General features: G+C 50.8%; 1 protein-coding gene across 11 annotated transcripts in view; it reads right to left on the minus strand.

Annotated features, from left to right (window-relative positions):
• Nucleotides 1–6,068: 6,068 nt before the first annotated feature.
• Nucleotides 6,069–19,109, minus strand: part of HNRNPM (heterogeneous nuclear ribonucleoprotein M) — a 38,954-nt gene continuing 25,913 nt past the window's right edge. For 4 of the 11 annotated variants that reach the window (XM_068537083.1, XM_068537082.1, XM_068537080.1 and 1 more), the window contains 4 exons: nucleotides 11,628–11,681; nucleotides 8,789–9,591; nucleotides 8,087–8,138; nucleotides 6,069–6,491 (listed from right to left, as the gene is read on the minus strand). In XM_068537083.1, coding sequence (XP_068393184.1) covers nucleotides 6,328–6,491; nucleotides 8,087–8,138; nucleotides 8,789–9,591; nucleotides 11,628–11,681 — 1,073 coding nt within the window. In that variant the 3' untranslated portion in view covers nucleotides 6,069–6,327. Of the gene's footprint in view, nucleotides 6,492–8,086; nucleotides 8,139–8,788; nucleotides 9,592–11,627; nucleotides 11,682–15,063; nucleotides 15,163–19,109 lie in introns of all 11 variants that reach the window. The other 7 variants (XM_068537076.1, XM_068537074.1, XM_068537073.1 and 4 more) reach the window with 3 other exon arrangements.

Raw genomic sequence — 19,109 nt, forward strand, 5'->3', positions numbered from 1 at the left:
CCCAGGAAGCCCCTGCAGCCTGAGCTCAGCCACGGCCCCAGGCCCCCCATAGGGCCCAAGTTCGGTGCATTCCCCAGGAAGTCCCAGCAGCCTGAGTCCAATGAGGCCACCCTGAAGCCCCCCCAGCTTGAGTTCAGTACCGTTCCTGAGAAGCCCCCGCAGCCTCAGGTCAGTGGTCTCCCTGAGAAGTCCCTGCCGCAGCCCGAGTCCACTGAGGTCCCCCCAACGCCCCCTTCAAAGCCTGAGTCCAGTGAGCCCCAGCCCCACTCCTCACAGCCCAACTTCAGTACAGTCCCCGGAAAGATGCCACAGCCTCCGCTGAGTGACCTCCCCGAGAAGCCCCCGCGGCCCGAGTGTGGTGACCTCCCCACGACGTCCTCGGGGCCCGAGTGCAGCCTGCTCCCCAAGGAGTTTCTGCAGCCCGAGTGGCTGCAGTGGCCCTGCAACTTCTCGCAGCCCAAGCCCAGATCTCTGCCCAGGAAGCGTCCGCAGGCTGAGTTCCTCGGTGACCTCCCTAGAAAGCCTCCACTCCCTGGCTCCCGTTCAGAGAGCTCACTGCCCACTGCCGTTGCAGGCTCCAGCCCTAGGTTTCCACTCAGCCCAGGGTTTGGAGCCAGGCAGCAGAGATCAGGAGCCCTCGCTCGCAGTGGAGGCTCGAGGCTGGGCCTCAAACCTGGCCACCCACCCCGGCGGAGGCCTCTGCCCCCGGTCAGCAGCCTGGGCGCCCCTCCAGCCAAGCCCCCACTTCCCCCAGGCCCCAGGGACGTCCAGAGATTTCGGAGGACCTTGGCAGCAGGCACAGGTGGGTGAGGGCGGCCCAGGCAGAAAGGAGGGGGTGGAGGCTCCCCGGCAGTGCCCGCCTCCCTGCCTCCCTGCCTCCCTGCCTCCCTCCCTGCCTCCCTCCCGTTCTCATCTCTCCACAGCTCTGACGAGGAGCTCTTCTGCCGGCCTCCTCCACTTCCGGGCTCCACAGCCTGAAGACATCCCACAGTGAGTGTGGGGAGTCACGGGGTGCAGGCGTGGGTCACGGGACCAAAAGAGGCCCTCATCTCAGGTATCCCCGCAGGGACCCAGATGAGGCCTACGAGCTGTACGATGACGTGGAGCCCACAAACGACTCCAGCCCCAGCCCCAAGGGCAGAGGTTTGTTGGTGACGGGGCCGGGCCCTCAGCCAGACCAGTCTGCCAAGGCACCTGGGGAACATTTGTCACAAGGGTGTGTTCTGCCATGTTGCTAGCGTGAGGCCAAGTGGCAATCCATATCCCTGATGGATTGAAAGCAGCGCCAGGGGACGAGGCAGAGAGGAGGAGGGGCCTTTCAGAAAGGTCACGCCAGCTCCTGGTGGGCGGAAGAATGTGAGTAAGGGCGGTCCAGAGGCCGGCAGCCTGACCAGGGTGTAGCCAGGGCAGGGGTGTGGGCCAGGGTGGTGACAGAAGATGTGGAGAGCAGTGGAAGAATCGGGTACAAAGCAGGAAGAGGACTTAGTGGTGCATCACCAGGGACAAGAGCAAGCGAGCTCATGACAGGGATGAGGCCCAAAAGTTGAGTCTGCACCTGAGTAAGGGACCCATGGTGTTGGAGGTGCCTGAGGGATGTCCAGGCAGGACTTGGGCCTGAACTCAGAGGCAGGGGCTGGAGACAGGGTGTGGCCGACCCTCCAGGTCTGCAGTCCCAGGCAACTCTCTCTCTCTCTGTGCTCTGGGTTTCCAAGGACCCTTCTTCTCTCCCTTCCACACCTCTGCTCCTGGAGAGCAGGATGAAGGCCAAGGCCAAGCAGGCCCAGCCCGGGGATGAGGCATTCACCAACCTTATGTGAAAACACCAACGGCTCCCATGCCAGCACTTCACCGAATGTGCACAGCCCACCACCCCCGAGGCAGTGTCCTGCCCATTTTACAGGAGTGGAAGCTTGAGGACAGAAGTGACCTGCCCCAGGTTGCACAGCCAGTACACAGGAGCCCAGACCCTAGGCTCCCAGGCTGCTTCCCTGCCCTGTCTTTGGAAGGGTCTCCTGCAGGGGAACGTTTCACCAGAGGTGCCTTTGGGATCCCCAGCTACCGCTCCCTCCTCACCAGCCCACCCTCCAAAGTCTGCTGCCTCTACAGCTGTTACTCCTTCCCCAGCCCCTTCTGCTTCTCCTGGGCTTTCCCCAGGGGCTGCTTGCAACACCCGTTAGCACAGAGCTTCCTGACAGGGCCCCTCCTGCTTCCGCTCCAGTTAGGCTCTGTGGCTTGGGTCTGGGGGGCCGCTCTTGGGGATGTGGACGTGGGGAGGGAGCACCTCTGGCCACTCCACTTCTAGCAGCTCCGCAGGCATGGCCCACCCCTTCCCCTTCCCCAACCCCAAGTAGACCAGGCACATCCCTCCCTCTGCTCACCGTCCCAGCCACTGGACAACCGCCAGTCATTCTTCAAGGTTCCGACCCCATACCACATGCTTCCCCAGATCTCCCCCTTCTCGAGACACTAAGTGGGGCTCACTGATTGTCCCAAAGGCAGCTTTGCCCTTCTCAAGTCTGTCCCCAGCTGGAAGGACTCTGGGCTCCTCCCTCCCACTCTCTGCCTCACTCAGAGCAGTGGCGGCTCCACTAGAGGCTCCCTGCACAGCTGGGGGCTCCTCTGGAGGGGCCGGGCCCAGCTCTTTCTCAGGAGCTGAGGGTAGCGTGCTCAGGATCACACTGCCAGGAAGCTGGGGACACAGGGCACCAGGGTCTGCCCCACACTGCCGTGCCCAAGGCTGTGCTCTCTGGCTGTGGCAGGTCTGTAGGGGCCCTGGGGTGAAGTCAAGACTGCTCCCAGCCAGGTGACCATCTCCAGCCTGGGCAGCCTCTGGGTGGCACTGTTACCCGAGCACCACCCAGCTGAGGCTGGAGGCAAACTCAGTGTCTGAAGGGGTGGAAGGGCACCATGCAGATGCCCCTCGGGCAGCTTGATGGAAGGGTCTGCTGGCCTAGAAATGTCCAGAGCAGCACTTCAAGTCATTCAGAGAGGACTGCAAAAAGCTGGGGGCTTCAGGTTCTGGATCCTTCACTCGTGTTCACAAGGCTCTCACTGTAAGCCACACCCTTGGCCAGCAGGGCTCATACCTGGAAAGCTGGTCATTTGGGGGTAGTCAGTCCTCACCTGGGAGACCCCTCACAGTCCGGTCTCATCATCAGCCAGGCCAGGCAAGAGCCCCAGCCCAACAGCCCCTTCTCAGAGGCGGACTTCTTCTGCTTCTAGGAAATATTTTTCTTCGCCTTATTTTTTGACCCAAATCTCATCACTCCCAGAACCCCACCTGCTCTACGAGGCAGGTGTGAAATGGCCTCAAAAGCCTACAGAGAAATCCTGCCTCTACCATTTAACAGCTGGGTGACCTGGGGCAGGCTGTGTTACCTCTCTGAACCCTTACGTCCTCCTCGGCAAGCAACTTGGGATGACAGTCGAGACAGCTGAAATGAGTGGTAACAGTTTCTGCCATGCCTGGCCTGCGACAGGAGTTAAGAAAATGAAAGGCAATCCACTAGAATTCACAACTCATGAGAAAGGCCTGGGCAGCGGGGTGGGGAGGGGACCAAGGTCCTGAGAACTGACAAGGGAAAGAGCAGGCCGCCAGATTCAGAGGCCGAACCAACGGTCCCTGCCCTAACTCAGCATTCTGACTGTCCCAGATGAAGTGCTGTCTACCCAGCAACCCCCCAGGAGGCTACCTCAAGACCAAGAGCCCAGGTACCAGAGGGCAAAGGGAGTGGGGCAGGGTGGGGCTGAGCTCTGGGAGGACGGTAAAAGGGGGTCCCTGAGAAGCACGTCTTGCTCACGAGCACCCAACTCCCCGGGGGGTTCAGGAAGAAGGGCCCCCAGCCACAGCAGTTGCCGCCCACGGACCTGAAGTCTCTGAAGCAGATCCGGAAGGCAGAGAAAGCTGAGCGGGAGTTCCGGAAGAAGTTCAAGGTGTGAACCCCAAGCAAAGCAAGAGTCCTGGGAGGGCTGGGCTCAGCCCCAGTTGACCAAAGCCCCACAAATTCCATCCTCAGAAAGAAGCCAGGGGTCCTCGGGGTGGCAGCATGACCAAAAGCTCTAATGTCTTCCTCCCCAGTTTGAGGGGGAGATTGTGATTCAGACAAGGATGATGATCGACCCCAACGCCAAGACCCGTCGCGGGGGTGGCAAGCACCTGGCGATTCGGCGTGGGGAGATCCTGGAGGTGATCGAGTTCACCAGCAAGGAGGAGATGCTGTGCCGGGACACCAAGGGCAAGTGTGAGTGAGCCCAGCAGGGGCAGCCCTGGGAAGACGACCACCACCAGGGAGGGCAGACAACTCACCCACCCCCCCTCTCTCCTTGCAGATGGCTACGTGCCCAGAACAGCTCTACTGCCCCTGTGAGTGCTGGCCCTGATGGGGTCGGGGATTTAGGGAGGAGGGGTGGGGTGACCCTTACTGACCTTAACTGGGCTCTCAACCAGGGAAACAGAGGTGTATGATGACGTCGGTTCCTGGGGTATGTATGTGGATGCTCCGGGTGGGCTGGAAGGGACTCCAGCGTCCGGGGAGGGGGGGGGGGGGGGGGGCGGTGGGGAAGGTCCCATCCCACTCCGCCAGGGGCTGCTGGCTACCTGCTCATGGGGCAAGGGTCACTGGAAGTCACCCCTCCTCGGCAGATCCTGTGGATAACCAACCATTCCCCGGGGGACGATAAGGCCTACAGGGGTGGGGACCCAGGACAACCCACCAATCCAGCCACCTCTTAACCGACGGAGCCCTGGATCCGTTTGGCCATCACAGAACTGCCCAGGCTCCTGTCTGACCACCTACACAGACCACATAAAGCCCCTCTTTTAAAGCAATTCCTGCTTCTTGTCTTTTCTTTCCCTCCTGATGGGCACCACACAGTGGAGCCATGATCAGACACTTGGGGGAATCTGTGGGGTCAACCCCCTCCTCCAGGGTCTCACCCCTCAAGGATAAAGGCCAGAAAGGAGAAAAGTAGGGCAGGGGAAGGTAGCAAGGGAGCTGGCACCTTGCTAGACTTTGAGGTGGGAGCCCCCGTGATGGTACCCCGTGTCAGCCGCCAGCCAGAGTGAAGACCCTCCGATCCACATCCAACGTGACAAGCAGCAGCTGCAGCTCCTCACACACTACAGCCCAAGTGGACTTACGTATGAGATCACATCTTGCGGGGAATGTGACCCAGTTCTGATAAGAGTCCAGGTATCAAGTTCAGCCTACACCTCTGACAGGACAAAATATGCTCAGAAACTCTCACCCTACTTGGTCTGTTTTAGTGAAGAAACGCGGCTATGGACTGAACGTTTGTGTCCTTGCTGCCAAAAACAATTCCTGCGTTGAAAACCTAACCCTCAACGTGATGGTACTAGGAGGTGGGGCCTTTGGGGAGGGGATTAGGTCGTGGCGGCAGAGCCCTCATGAATGGGATTCGTGCCCCTACAAAGGAGGTCTGAGAGAGTTCCCTGGCAGGCCAGTGGTTAGGACTCTGCACGCACTTTCACTGCTGAGGGCCCGGGTTCAACCCCTGGTGGGGAAACTAAGGTCCCACAAGCCGCGCGGCGCAGCCGAACAAGTAAAGCTAAAAAATTATTTTTTAAAAAAATAAATAAAAGAGGTCTGAGAAAGTTCCCTGGCCCCTTCTGCCATGTGAGGTTACAGCTAGAAGGTGTCATCCACGAACTAGGACCGCGCCCTCACCAGGCACTGAATCTCCCAGCGCTTTGATCTTGGACTTCTCAGCCTCCAGAACTGTGAGAAACAAATGTTTGTTACAGCAGCCGGAGCAGACTGAGACAAAAGTCTAACTGGAAACGAGCCTGACGCAGCATCTGTGCCCCACAGAACTGCACCAGGGGAGACAGGATGGCTCCGACAGCCGAGTGCACCATTAACCGGCCCTGGGGGATTGAGGTCCACTCAGGATTCCGTTTCCACAACAAGATTTTTCTGAAATGGCTGGGGCCAGTGGCCTCCCACCCCAAGGGTCCACAGCTCCAAGGGTAGAAAGGAGACTGAGCAGCTCTAGCTCCCCCAAACTCTGGGCAGTTACCCCACAACACACACGCAAAAGCAAGCAGCTTTCAGGAACTGGTATTTATTATCAAAGTCATATTCGATGTCAACAAGATGCCACAACTACAAAAAAAATTGCGCACATTGCAATCTCAATGCAAACAGTCAAATGGAACCCCAGTCATTAAAAAAGTAATTCAAATTACCCCAAAAAGCAACTGAATTTTTTAAACATCTTTATACATCCAGCCAACAAATTAAAATGGTTAACAAGAAAAAATACAAATTCAGAGGTCTGGTATCGATGTTTAAAAAAGGCAACTGCTTAAGCATTTCTATCGATTCGAACATCAATCTCTCGGCCACTCAGCTTCATCCCATTCATCATCCGGCAGGCTCTCTCAGCCACCTCTGGCGACTCAAACTTAACCACACCGCACCCCTTGGACTTCCCATTCTCCATCTTGATGTCGGCATACAGCACGTGGCCTGGGCACAGGGAGGGAAGAAGAGACCACAACTCATCAGGCAAACCCAGAGCTCAGCCTCAGTCTGGGCTCCACTCAGTCCAGATCACCTGTTGGATTTCGGTTGACAGAGTCAAAAGGGAGAGTGGCCCTCGCGCCTGGCGCACAAATGCTCAGAACACAGCGGCTGGAACCCAGCTACTACGGCCCTCAGCCACGTTGCCATTCTTCTGCCAACGGGACAACAATCTGACCCGTGATAAGCATTCCTGGCGGCTTCAAATGCACACCTTTACTCTCAAGAGTTATAAAAAGACGCTGTGTGAAGCCAGCTTTATAGGCAAATTTTACAGAGGCCTCACCTTTAATACACTGCTCCACCGCATTTACAAGGCCAATGCCAATACCATGGACACTTATGTACTGTCCAAATACAAGCTTTGTAATAATTGGCAAGCAGGTTACACATATTCATTCAAGCTCCGGTTAAGCATCCAGGTATGTGTCAAGCACCATGGAAACAATCTACAAGGGAAGAGCCACAGAAACACAGGGCCAAGAACACACAGTGTAACCGGTGCTGGCACCCACAATTCTAGGGCCATCAACTCTGCTTGAGAGGTCAACATCCTGGAGGGCTTCTCACAGGAAAGTTCTAAAACAGCTTAGGGTGACATTAAGTCATACAGGGGATCGTAGTTTGGGCTTTCTCTTGCCAGCAGAGGGACACCTCCGGGCATCTGTGGCAGGGGGGAAGTGACATGATCCAATTTGACTTTTCAGAATATCCACTACAACTTGGGAACTAAGGAGTGGGGAAAGAGGACAAGAACTGGGCAAAAAGGCAGGCTATGGCTCAACAGTTGACCCGAGAGAAGAACCAGGAGAAGCAGCAATAGTGGTGAAATCTGAGTCACTGCAGCAAAAGGAAATGAGAAAACACTGAGGAGGCCTTGATCCAGGGAGCCACCCAGACCTCTGGATTAGGGCTGGGGCTCCCAACTTGACACGGTTAAAAGAAAAGAGGTGGTAGGCGTGAGGGGCAGGGCTTAACCCGGAGACAACTTCTTTTTGGCCACAAAGTGACCCTTCCAGAATGGCTGCCTGGTGTGCCAGGAAACCTCAATCAGAGACCCTTAGCTTCATCGCACACAAGCTACTGTGTGCCCAGAGCCTGTGAAACCTCACCCAAGGGACCTGCTGGGCGAGTGCTCTCTGAGGGGCAAACCAATGGTGCTATTGTGGAAAACAACCTTGTCTCAGATGTATTTAATTTAGCTTTGTCACTTAGAAGCCATGTGACCCCGGGAACATGACTTGGCCTGACTCTGTAAAATGGGGACAACACTACCTCCTTTCAAAAACCGGAAGAGGGAAAAAAAGAGAAAAACAAAGATGAAATGAGAACGCAGGTGAAAAAGTATCTGACACATAAAAGGAAACTCAACAACCTGCTTGAATACTTGCACAGGCAGAAAAATGGCAAGTCCCATCCATCCTCCAGAGTCACGGAAGGCGTCTGTGAAGACTAGGATGGAAGCCTAGCTGCATGAGTCCAATGCAGCACCAACAAGCCACAACACAAGGAAGCACCTAGAAAGCCTCTCAAATACTTACCACATTCGTTGAACTTGTCTTTTAGCATCTTCCATGTAAAATCAAATGGGAGCTGAGGGAGAAAAAGGAGACTGGTGAGTGATTCAACCAAATCCTAATGCACAAACATCAATTGTCTCAGAGTGCCTTTAAAACTTATTACACAGAGAAACTGGCTGACCTTCACACTGAGATGATCAGCAGAAAACAAAACGAGTCTGTCTGGGTGAGGTTCTAAACTAGCACAGCAAGTTCACTCCCTCCTGTCTGCATCTGTCTGTGGGAGCACCATGCACGGAGCAGGACACACAGCTGCCTGTGGTGAGCAGCCCACAGAACCACTCAGTAGTAGCTGAAGGTGGTCGATCTGGTAAAGATAATTCAGAGACAGCCTTTCCCCCCCACCCCCGAACTGTCGTGCCACGTCATTTAGCAGCTCATTAAGCTGAGAGTTCAAGAAACTCAAGTTCTTCAGATCACTGTCTTTTCCATCCAGTAGTCAGAGAAGCCTAGGATTTCACAAAACCCGCTATTTCTGCTGCACGAGTATCATGAGCTCTCACATTCCCTCCTCATTCTACCAACACCAAACTTTGGGGAAAGTGGCAAAGGGCCCTTGCACGCTACTCAGCTCTCCCTCTGACTTCGACCTGCTACCACTCGGTCCTGCCCCCTCCTCCCTTGTGCATACGACCCCTGAGAAGTTCCTGAACAGCCACTTACATTTCTCACAAATATCTGGCAGGCCTTCCTGGCCACCCCAGGAGCATGGCCTCCAGCTCCACCAAAGGAACCTGCGAAGCTTCCTCCAAAGTTGCCACGCTCCATCTCGATGGCACGGTCAAAGCTGGCACCGCCACCACCACCCATGGCCAGGCCCATGCGCTCAATGCCAGCGCCCAGGGCCGGGCCCATGGCGGGACCCATGCGCTCCAGGCTGTTGGCGCCCATGCGCTCCAGGCCCATGCGCTCGAGACTGTTGGCGCCCATACGCTCCAGGCCCATGCGCTCCAGGTTGTTGGCGCCCATGCGCTCCAGGCCGGTGGCCATGCGATCCATCACAGGGCCCATGCGCTCCAGGCCTGCCCCCATGCCTGCGGGCACCATGCGCTCCATGCCCAGGCCCATGCGCTCGATGGCAGGGCCCATTCGCTCCACGCCAGAGCCCATGCGCTCAATGGTCTGGCCCACACGGTCAATGGGTGCGGCCATACGCTCCAGGCCAAAGCCCATGCCGGCACCCATGCGCTCCACGCCAGAGCCGATGCGCTCCATGGTCTGGCCCATGCGCTCGATGCTGGAGGCCATGTGGTCGAGGCCCAGCGGGCCCATGCGCTCGATGCCGGAGCCCATGCGCTCGACTGAGCCCATGCGGTCCATGACCAGGCCCATGCGCTCAATCTCGGAGCCCACACGATCCATGCCGTGGCCCAGGCCTGCACCCATGCGCTCCATGCCGGCACCCCCAATGCGGTCAATGCCGGGGCCCATCCTCTCAATTCCAGGGACACTGCCTCCGCCTCCACCTAAAACAGAGACACAAAATGTGTCAGGCGTATGTCAGGTACTTGAGGATCTGTGTGCACACCATGCCAGGAGGGTTCCCTGGGTGCAGAGGCCTAGGCACTTCACAAGCTCAACCACGGTTCAGAAATTTTAAGTCCCACCATAAGTTATCATTAGATATCCTGCAAACGTTGACAACTGTTAAAGCTGGGTAGTGAGTACATCATTCTTCCTACTTCTGTGCCACAGTTAATTTCCATAATAAAATTTAAAAAGGGAAAAAACCCACCCCGAGGACTTTGATCAACAATGTTCTCCACATTACTCTGAAAGTGCTAATACTTGTGACAAGCTTTGTGAGCAACAGGCATCAACTCCTTGAGAACTCTGCAGTTTCCCTACCACCAGACATTGATAAAGGCTCTGGGGGGCCGGGCGCAAGGGACAGAAACCCCACACTCAGATGGTCACCCGACATAATGGATTACATGGATTATAACGGGGACAATTAAAATTGCTCACAACCTCTATCCTCTCCCAACTTGTCCCTCTACAATGCCCTGCTGGTAACCAGTCTGGCTGCATTTCCTTAGCACCTCCACGGCATAGGTAAGTTATTACACAGCCATGTAATCAGGAAGAGATAAAGAAAACAAACACCAACACCAATACAGATCCTCACGAAAAAATGAACACAGCCAGCCACTTCTAGGGAACCTTACTCTGTCACGGAAACCGCCAACCGACTTTGCCGTGTGTAACTTTGCTAGCTTTGGAGGAAAAAAAGCTGATGGCACTGCAGAGTAGATTCAGTAAGAGGCCTGGGATCAGTCCCTCACTGTCACGGTTCAGCTGGACACACACTGGCAGGTCAGCAGTGCACAGCCGACCCTGTGATGCTTGCAATTCTGGAGAAGGAGGGTCTGGCTCCACCACCAAGGCCACTGGCCACCAAGTTTTTCCACATGCAGAGCCCGAGGGTCCCCCTCACTCAAGCTTCACCATCACCACCTGCCTCTGAAAAATGGGCAGCTGAGCCCTCAGCCAGCCCATTACTGAATCAAGCAGCCCAGGCCAAGATGCAAATTCAAGAAGAGGAAATTCAGCCGTTTCTTTGATTCTCTAACTGACCAAAGCCGTGACCTTGCATGAGTCATGCCACTTCTCGGTGACTGTTTCCTTGGCTGAATAACAGTGCACCAAGTGGCAAAATATAAACACAATTTTAAGAATATTAAGCTTTCACAGCAGAAATATCTCAGAAACTATAAAAAATGTAAGAGACCTAGAGAGGGTGGGTAGCATACCCAAAAGTACCAAAAATGAGGGTGACACTCCAGATGCCAATAGCAGCAGAGAACTAGGAAGAAATGGTACCCACGTGGAGTTCTAGAATCAGCCCACCACAGAAATGAATCCAGCAAGTGGAGTTACCAAGGAAATGCCAAGATGCTCAGAGCCATGAGAAAAAAAAAAAATCAGACTGAAGTGAGTACATTTAGTTTTAGGCACCCCTTAAAAAAAGTGTATTAATGGGAGAATATAGTCCAAAATATTTACAGCATTCATCACAGGGCAGTGAGATTTCAGGTATTTACTTTCTTCATAATGTTCTGAATTTTTTTGAGTACATGTGTACATAGTAAACATATGTTATGATTAGGTGGTGTACACTTTTATAATCAGGTAAAATATTTACTTTTAGCAATTTACAATTTTATAGTACTAGAAACGAGAAAGCCCCCAGATTACATGGACATTTTGACAATGGCTAACGTGTACACAGCACATACATACATACGTCCTCTTTTATGCATTAACTCATTTACTCTACAGAACAACCCTATGAGGTAGGTACCATTATATCCCCATTTTACAGTACAAAAAACAGAGAAGTTCAGTAACTTGCCAAATGTCACACAGCTAGGAGGAGCCAGAGCTGGTTCCCCACCCCAGGCAGTCTATTTTAGAGCCCATGCTTTCACCACTACACTACTATCCCCGGCAACACAGGCCTATTCTAAAAATCAAAACATCAAAACTAAGCGTTTCCTACCTCCTCCCTGCTTTGCAATGATCTCTCCTCTCTTCAGTGCATTACTTAGGATTTCTAAGGAAATCAGGAAGAAAAAAAAATTAGCCAAGTTCCTCTATGGTAATAGAAATTTATTACAGATTCCAGAGCAGGACTACTACTAATTAAAAAATAAAGAAGGAAAGGGGAAGGGGTTGAGAAATATACACACAGACAAGGTCATTTTACTGGAAAACTGTAAGGGTCCTTGATGATTGGTCATGATGCTAGAGTCCCATGTAGCTCCAGAGTCTGAGGCCAAGTTGGCAGGGCCTCTGGTACTGCACCCACGAGCTGAACTTGGAAGGTTAGAGCAAGAATGGGGCCAGTAGCACAGTTTTCTAAAGCTGGTCCAGACACTCAGTACTCACAGACTGAAGCGTGCACTCACCCACCCAGACCCAATCAGCACCTCACAGTTACCCTTCAACAAACTACCACTGTACCTACACTTAGAGCCCAACCCCTGAAAACCAGCAGCAACCGCATGCAGTGCTGGAAATATGACCTAATCAACGAGCCAGGCAAGGGAAGACTGCAGCGAACTGAGCCTACGAGCCCTGCCTGGAAGGAGCTAAATGTGATGGTAACCAAGTGACAGACAAAGCCTCAGGTAAACAAAACCCCAACACACTCAGCTTTCCAAAACAGCAATACTGCTGCTTGCTTGCTGGCAGTTCATTCAAACCTCTGTTAAGTTTGTCTAATGCTATCATTAGTGTTAGCTTTTAAGTTTCTTCTGGGTCTTTCACTATATAAAAGAAACTTGTACCCACCCCCTCTCTGGTCCTGAAGTGTGCTGAGCAACATGGACAAGAGCCACAGAGCACATATCATATTTTGACCATGACCATGAAGAGATTAAACCCTAGCCCTGCAGCTGTTTCAAGTATTACAACTACCTGCTAAAGGAAGGGGGTGGGAAAGTACACCAAGAAAACAGACCTCCAGCCAGGAAGCAAGACCGGGGCTTATTCTTCCATGATGCCTGGGAGCCTACTCAGCACGCCCAGGCCTAGGTTCTAGTTCCTAAAACAGCACTTGGATCAAACCATTCCCTGGCAAAAGACTTCACAATCAGCCGACCACTGATTTGAAGAGAAAGGACAAATTATTTTCATGGGTGTTCACAGGGCTCCCTGCTCCGACTTAAAACTTTAATCTGTTCTGTTCTTCCCACCCCAAGTAGACTGACATCTCCAAGCCTCTGCACCTGATGCTGTCCGCCCTCTCTGTGGGCCAGTACCCCCCTCTACCTATGGTGAAGTCCAGCCCCTCCAGCGTGAACTGCATCTCCTGCATGGTCTTCTTACACCCCTGCCTCGATCCTGTGTTCTCTGAGCAGAACACTTCTATCAAGCATCTAGAGCAGCGCTTTTTCAAATCTTAACACAGAAAATGATCGCCTTTGTGTGGTGCTCACATAGCTGCGGAGAGCCCGGGAATCAACATCTCCACTGGCTCCCTCAACTAGGCCACTTCTACGTGCTGATCTCTGGTGCTGTCCCAAGCCACTCTGAGCACCGTCTCCTCAGCTACACCACATCCTTCAAAGTTAAGGATCACATATCTATCTATAGCCCTGGAGCACCAAGCACAGTTGTTTGCACAAAGAAGTACAAAGATCTATTGCCTTGATAGGAAAGAAGGGATACTGAATAGGGAGAGCACTACAAAAGTAGCACACCAAAATGATCCAACTGTCAAGTAAATAATACAGAAAAAAAAGATCAAGAACTGAATCTGAAAAAAAAACCAAACAATCCAGGCAACTACTCTGAAAACCTGACTTAAAGATTTTCCTTGGTACAAAGACCATTTTACTAACTTGAGTCTGATCATAAGTAGTAGGAGAACAAAAGCTCTTTGCTCTTGCCCATGGTCACTCTGGGAAGCCTCAGGACAAACAGACCATGGTCTCAATCAGGAAGAAGGTGCCAAAGTAGCAGGAGATAGCAAGGCCTGCAGATGACCTTCCTATATTCACGTCAGGACAGGACATGTTTCCTGTCGCCACATGAAATAACCTCACCAGTCCACCTCTTGTGCCTCCACACGATCTGGGACAAGGCTGACAAGCCTCATCACAGAGGTGAGGTGAGAGGACCCAGAGCAGCAAAGGATTGAAGGCTCAAGAGCAGCACAAAGTGCCTGTGGGAGGAAAGTCACGTGCCATTTTGTTCTTCTCACCACAGGTATCCACCCACAAATTAGTATTTGCAGCCAAATGACAGTAAATTAAAAAAAAATTTTAATACCCTACCATTTCAAGACACAAAAAACAAAGCCAGTCATGGCAACAAGAAACTTTTAACTGACCTAGTCACATACAGATTATGAACTCACCCCCAAATTCTAAAGCTCTGGAACAATCTAGAATAAAGCTACAGTCATATCAAGTGAGCACAGAAAAAGTAAATCTTCAGTACCAGCTAGTTTCGATGCAAGAAAAATCACTTAACTTTCCTAACCATGGTCAGGGGGACAAATGAAACAAAAGCCAACAGTCTACTCTGAGAGAAATAGTTTCTAATAATTCCTGGTTTTCATGAAGGAAACAAAGAAGATAGGATTCCTGGAGATAAATACAGCTCAGCTCATACAAACTAGACATAAAAAAGCTTAAAATCCTCACAGCTAGCCCAAGGTGACCCATAAAGACAGGCTGAACACTCTTTGAGGCTATCACCTAGTAGCCACCTATCTGCACAGGATGAGAAGCTGATGAAGATGGGGGAGGGGGTGTTGGGGAGAGAGTTTTCCATGCTCTAAATCTCCTTTGAGAGAAACAAACTTCAGAGCCCAGGAATAGACAATCTCCTTGTTCCACACTAATTAAGAATCAGGCTGGCAGATTCTCAGAAATGTCTAATCTCAAAACAGGGGAAGACATCCATGGAAAAGTAAAGAAAAAACTGCTTTGCAAACTAACCAAAACTACATTTAGACAGGCCCAATACTCCAGGCCTTCCAACATTAGGAAACTTCCCTGTTCACCAAGATCTCTTTCAACTGCATCAGCAAGCACACCGTCATCCTTTGTTAACTGGAACACCACAGGCCCCTGGACTAAGGAGACTCACACCCCGACTGAGCAGGGCCTTGAAAATCTCTACCGTGACTAGAGAGCCACAACGTCATGTAAACACAGCAGTTTTTAACTCCACAGCAAGAAAACACCTTATACCAATGTGAAAAAAGCAGCCATCTGAAAAGACTAAAGAAAAATGGTGCTGTTGATACCAATAAAAAAATTCAAGGACCAAAAGTTCCTATCTAGACCTAGAAAACATACAATTTTTTTTTAAAGCCTAAGGAAAGATAGCTGACTTTGCCTAAGAACCTCCCGACATCAGGGTGAGCCTGCACCCCCGGGGGGTTGACCCCGCCCACATAGGGGCCCATGGGGCCTTCTTACCCATTCCTCTGCCAAGGGGCTCTCCAAAGCTTCGAGACATTCCCATTTCATTTCTGGCAAAGTCTCTCTCAAATCCTCCACCCATGCCACGCTCCATCTCTGTGGAAAAAAATATTACCCTAGGCCTTTCCAGGAATACCATTATGTTTTAGACATTAAAAACAAAAAACTATAAACACACAACAGCTACGAGCAAGTCAGCATGTTTTAGTTTTTCTATAGGAAACCATCGTTCATCCTTTATTCCTTAAAAAAGAAAGTCACCTCAAATGAATCCCTGAGAACAACCCACCTTTAGTCCATTAGGACTAATTTCCAGCTTACACACAGTCACACAACGGATACACCAAGCACCCACTGCTGCAGTAAATGGTGTGGGGAGGCTGCAGTGCATGTGGCATCAAAGGTAGGCTGCAGGAGAGCCTGCCTATGTTACAGCAGCAGCAGGTACCACCTCTGGGGCACTTCCCACATGCCCTGCCCTGCCCAGGGCTTTATATGTGCTATTACTTCATGGAATCCTCACAACCAGACTGCACACCTACATTACCCTCCATCACCACTGCCCCTTTACAAAGAAACTGAGGCTCAAATGACTTAGAATCTTGAGCAAGGTCACATGCCTGGTAAAGAGTGAGGCAAAGGCTGGGACCTAACTCCAATGCAAAAACCCATGTTCCAATCACAAGCACAACCATTAGAACAGAGAAAGACGCCTGTGTGCAAACAACATGACTTCTCTAGAGACATCCACTGGAGTGGTTTCATCTACATAATGGGGTTTGGTAACTTCATCATTTTTTTTCTATGCTGACTGCAGCAGTATTTGTTATTTTTCAAAGTGTCTTTTTTTAAAAACAAATTTATTAATTTACTTATTTATTTTTGGCTGCATTGGGTCTTCGTTGCTGCGCATGGGCTCTCTCTAGTTGCGGCGAGCAGGGGCTATTCTGTTGCGGTGCGTGGGCTTCAGGCGCACAGGCTTCAGTAGTTGTGGCGGCACGGGCTTAGTTGCTCCGTGGCATGTGGGATCTTCCCGGACCAGGGCTCGAACCCGTGTCCCCTGCACTGGCAGGCGGATTCTTAACCACTGCGCCATCAGGGAAGTCTCACAATGTCTTTTAAAAACAAAGGTCTTCAGACTTGCCTGGTGGCGCAGTGGTTAAGAATCCGCCTGCCAGTGCAGGGGACACGGGTTCGAGCCCTGGTCCGGGAAGATCCCACATGCCACGGAGCAACTAAGCCCGTGCGCCACAACTACTGAGCCTGCGCTCTAGAGCCCGCGAGCCACAACTACTGAAGCCTGCGCACCTAGAGCCATGCTCTGCAATAAGAGAAGCCACCGCAACGAGAAGCCCGCGCACCGCAACGAAGAGTAGCCCCCGCCCACCGCAACTAGAGAAAGCCCGTGCGCAGCAACGAAGACCCAACGCAGCCAAAAATAAATAAAATAAATAAATTTATTTAAAAACAACAACAACAACAACAAGGTCTTAGCTTCTGTGGGGGTAAAGCCCCGCCATAGCTGTCACCTGTTTGAGAAACCCTTTCACGACTCCTGTCACTGGCTACTTCTTTCCTTGTATATTCATCTAAAGCAAGACTTAAAATGTGCATCACACTTTGTCTCCTTTCCATACTGAGAGGTCCCTGGAAAACCTAGTTAATTAATCTTGCTCCTTAGAAATATCAGGTATACATGTGCTAATTAATGGACATCTTTTACTGCACAACTACAAAATATGCAGCTGGAGCCCCTATACTTTCAAAGAAGTAAATGAGTCTATTACAAACGTGGAAGCAGACTAGCATTATGAATTAATAAGAAGATGCAGCAGATGACAATGGTGGACTTTACATTCATAGCTTGAATCCATCCAACTGAATCCCACAGGTTGGTGGCATGCTATCTGCTGGAAATATATCTAACTTGTGCGAGCCTGTATACACAGAACAGAAATCCCAGAGTGGCACCGTAATGGATGGGGGCTCTGCTGCACTCCTTTAATCCTTACCATAAGCCCATGAAGAAGACACCCCCCCACACACATTAGGAAGTCACATGCAGGCATTAATGTGTTGGCAAAGGCCTCAGAATTTATCTTCCCAACTGTCAACAGAACGTAGAGTACAGGGAACCAACCCTGTACGAACTCCAATGTGCTCCCCACCGACACAAAAAAGAGAGCAAGAGAGACAGAGAAGGAATTTTCATTGTCAAATATTGCATCAAACCAGTCATCATTTAATATTTGATGATCTTTCAATTTAAAATTTTTGTACCCGTTCTATGAAGATTTGACCTCTACTGGTTGGTCGACTGGCCCTGAGAATCTGATTTCTAATCAGTCTAATGTTGTCAGCACCTGTGACTATAATGTGATGCATCATGATAATCAACTAAACATTAAGTTAAATCTGAAACATCCCTATCAACTTTTTCCCAGTGATCGAAACCTTCCTTGGACCCAGCACCCAAGGGCTCTAGAGCCAATTCCACCCGAATTTCAAAACAGCTCCAGGGCAAGGAAGGCCCTGTTCTCTGCTGTAGAGGATGGAGGAGGAGGACTCCTGAGTATCTATCTGTATCGGAGAACATCTAACCACACAGCGTAAGAACACATCTTCCACTGTGGCTCTTCAGGACAATCAGCACTCTGAACCTTGAATCACCAGGCTCAGAAGCGTGAACTGCTGCGTTCCATCTGCCAGATTACCAAAGACTTTGTCCCTGTGGCTCAGCACAGCCCGCACCCTCGTTTGCATCTACGTCTAAGTCGCATCACTAAATTCCTCAGAGCAGCAACCCAAATCTCCTTTCTAATGGCTCATCTGTTCTGAGCAAACACTTTATTAAGCCAGACCTCTCCAACTCTCACTTCTTATTAAAAACTCCATGCACACATGAGCTAGACCTTTGTCCCTTCATTCCTTATTAATGGTAAGAATCTTCCTGAATCTTTTCATCATCATCTAGAACAAGGCACTCCATGAAGAAGGGCAGCTTATTCATCAGGAATGTCTCTCTTTCCAGTTTGACAGTTAATATCTATCCTAGTAAGGTTCTTGCTTGCTCTGTACCATCTTCACATGATATGTTACTACAGACCAGCAAAGAAACATTTAAACCCAAATCCTTATGTGTGTAACTGAGTCACTCTGCTGTACAGGAGAAATTAACGCAGCATTGTAAATCAACTATACTTCAATTTAAAAAGGTAAAAACAAAAAAAACAAACAAAAAAGAAACCCCAAGTCCTTAGTAACTTCCCATTCCAGAAAAGTCTGTGTATAAAAGCAGCAGCATTCCCCCAGGTGTGGGTCAGAGTCCACCCACACCCAGAGGATTTAGAAAGACAGACTTTCATAACAGCAAGTTTCTCCTGGCATTCTACAGCCCTGCTGGTGGGCGGGGGCGGGGGGTGGGGGTGGGGTGGGGGTGGGGGGTGACGCCTGAAGGCAAAATTCTAAAAGGCAGGATCTCAATGTGATTAAGAGCCAAGCTCCGGAGCCAGACAGCCTGGGTCCATATCCCACCATTACTAGCCATGGGACCTTAGGCAAGTCACTGTGGGCCTCAGTTTCCAATGAAATGGGGATAACAGTACCTACACGTCATGCGGTTCTTGCGAGGACTAAATGAAATAACACAGTGTTACTACTACAAGTGATATAATTATATTTCGGTTATTAAGTTGGGAGGGCTGGAAGATTTAAATAATAGTATGCCAAATTTTGCATTATATAAATGCTAAATTAAACAAATGCCTCTGCTCACAATCTGGAGACATCAGAGCAGATGCTCAAGAACTCACCCAGTCCAGCACTCCAGGGGAGACAAGTGCTGGAGGCAATAGGAAAGCTTTAAAGTTTTATTGGACAATTATTGGGAAGATCTGAAACACAGAAAACCTCAAGAATTTAGTAACTAAGAGAATTAACACTTCCCTACCGCTAAGTCTAGCTTCTGGAATACAAACTATTTAAGGCAATTCAAAGATATCAGATTCAGTACAGAAGTGGAAGCGAGATATCACTTATTAAAA

This window comes from Eschrichtius robustus, chromosome 2, assembly GCF_028021215.1.
Source record: "Eschrichtius robustus isolate mEscRob2 chromosome 2, mEscRob2.pri, whole genome shotgun sequence".
Lineage (NCBI taxonomy): Eukaryota > Metazoa > Chordata > Mammalia > Artiodactyla > Eschrichtiidae > Eschrichtius > Eschrichtius robustus.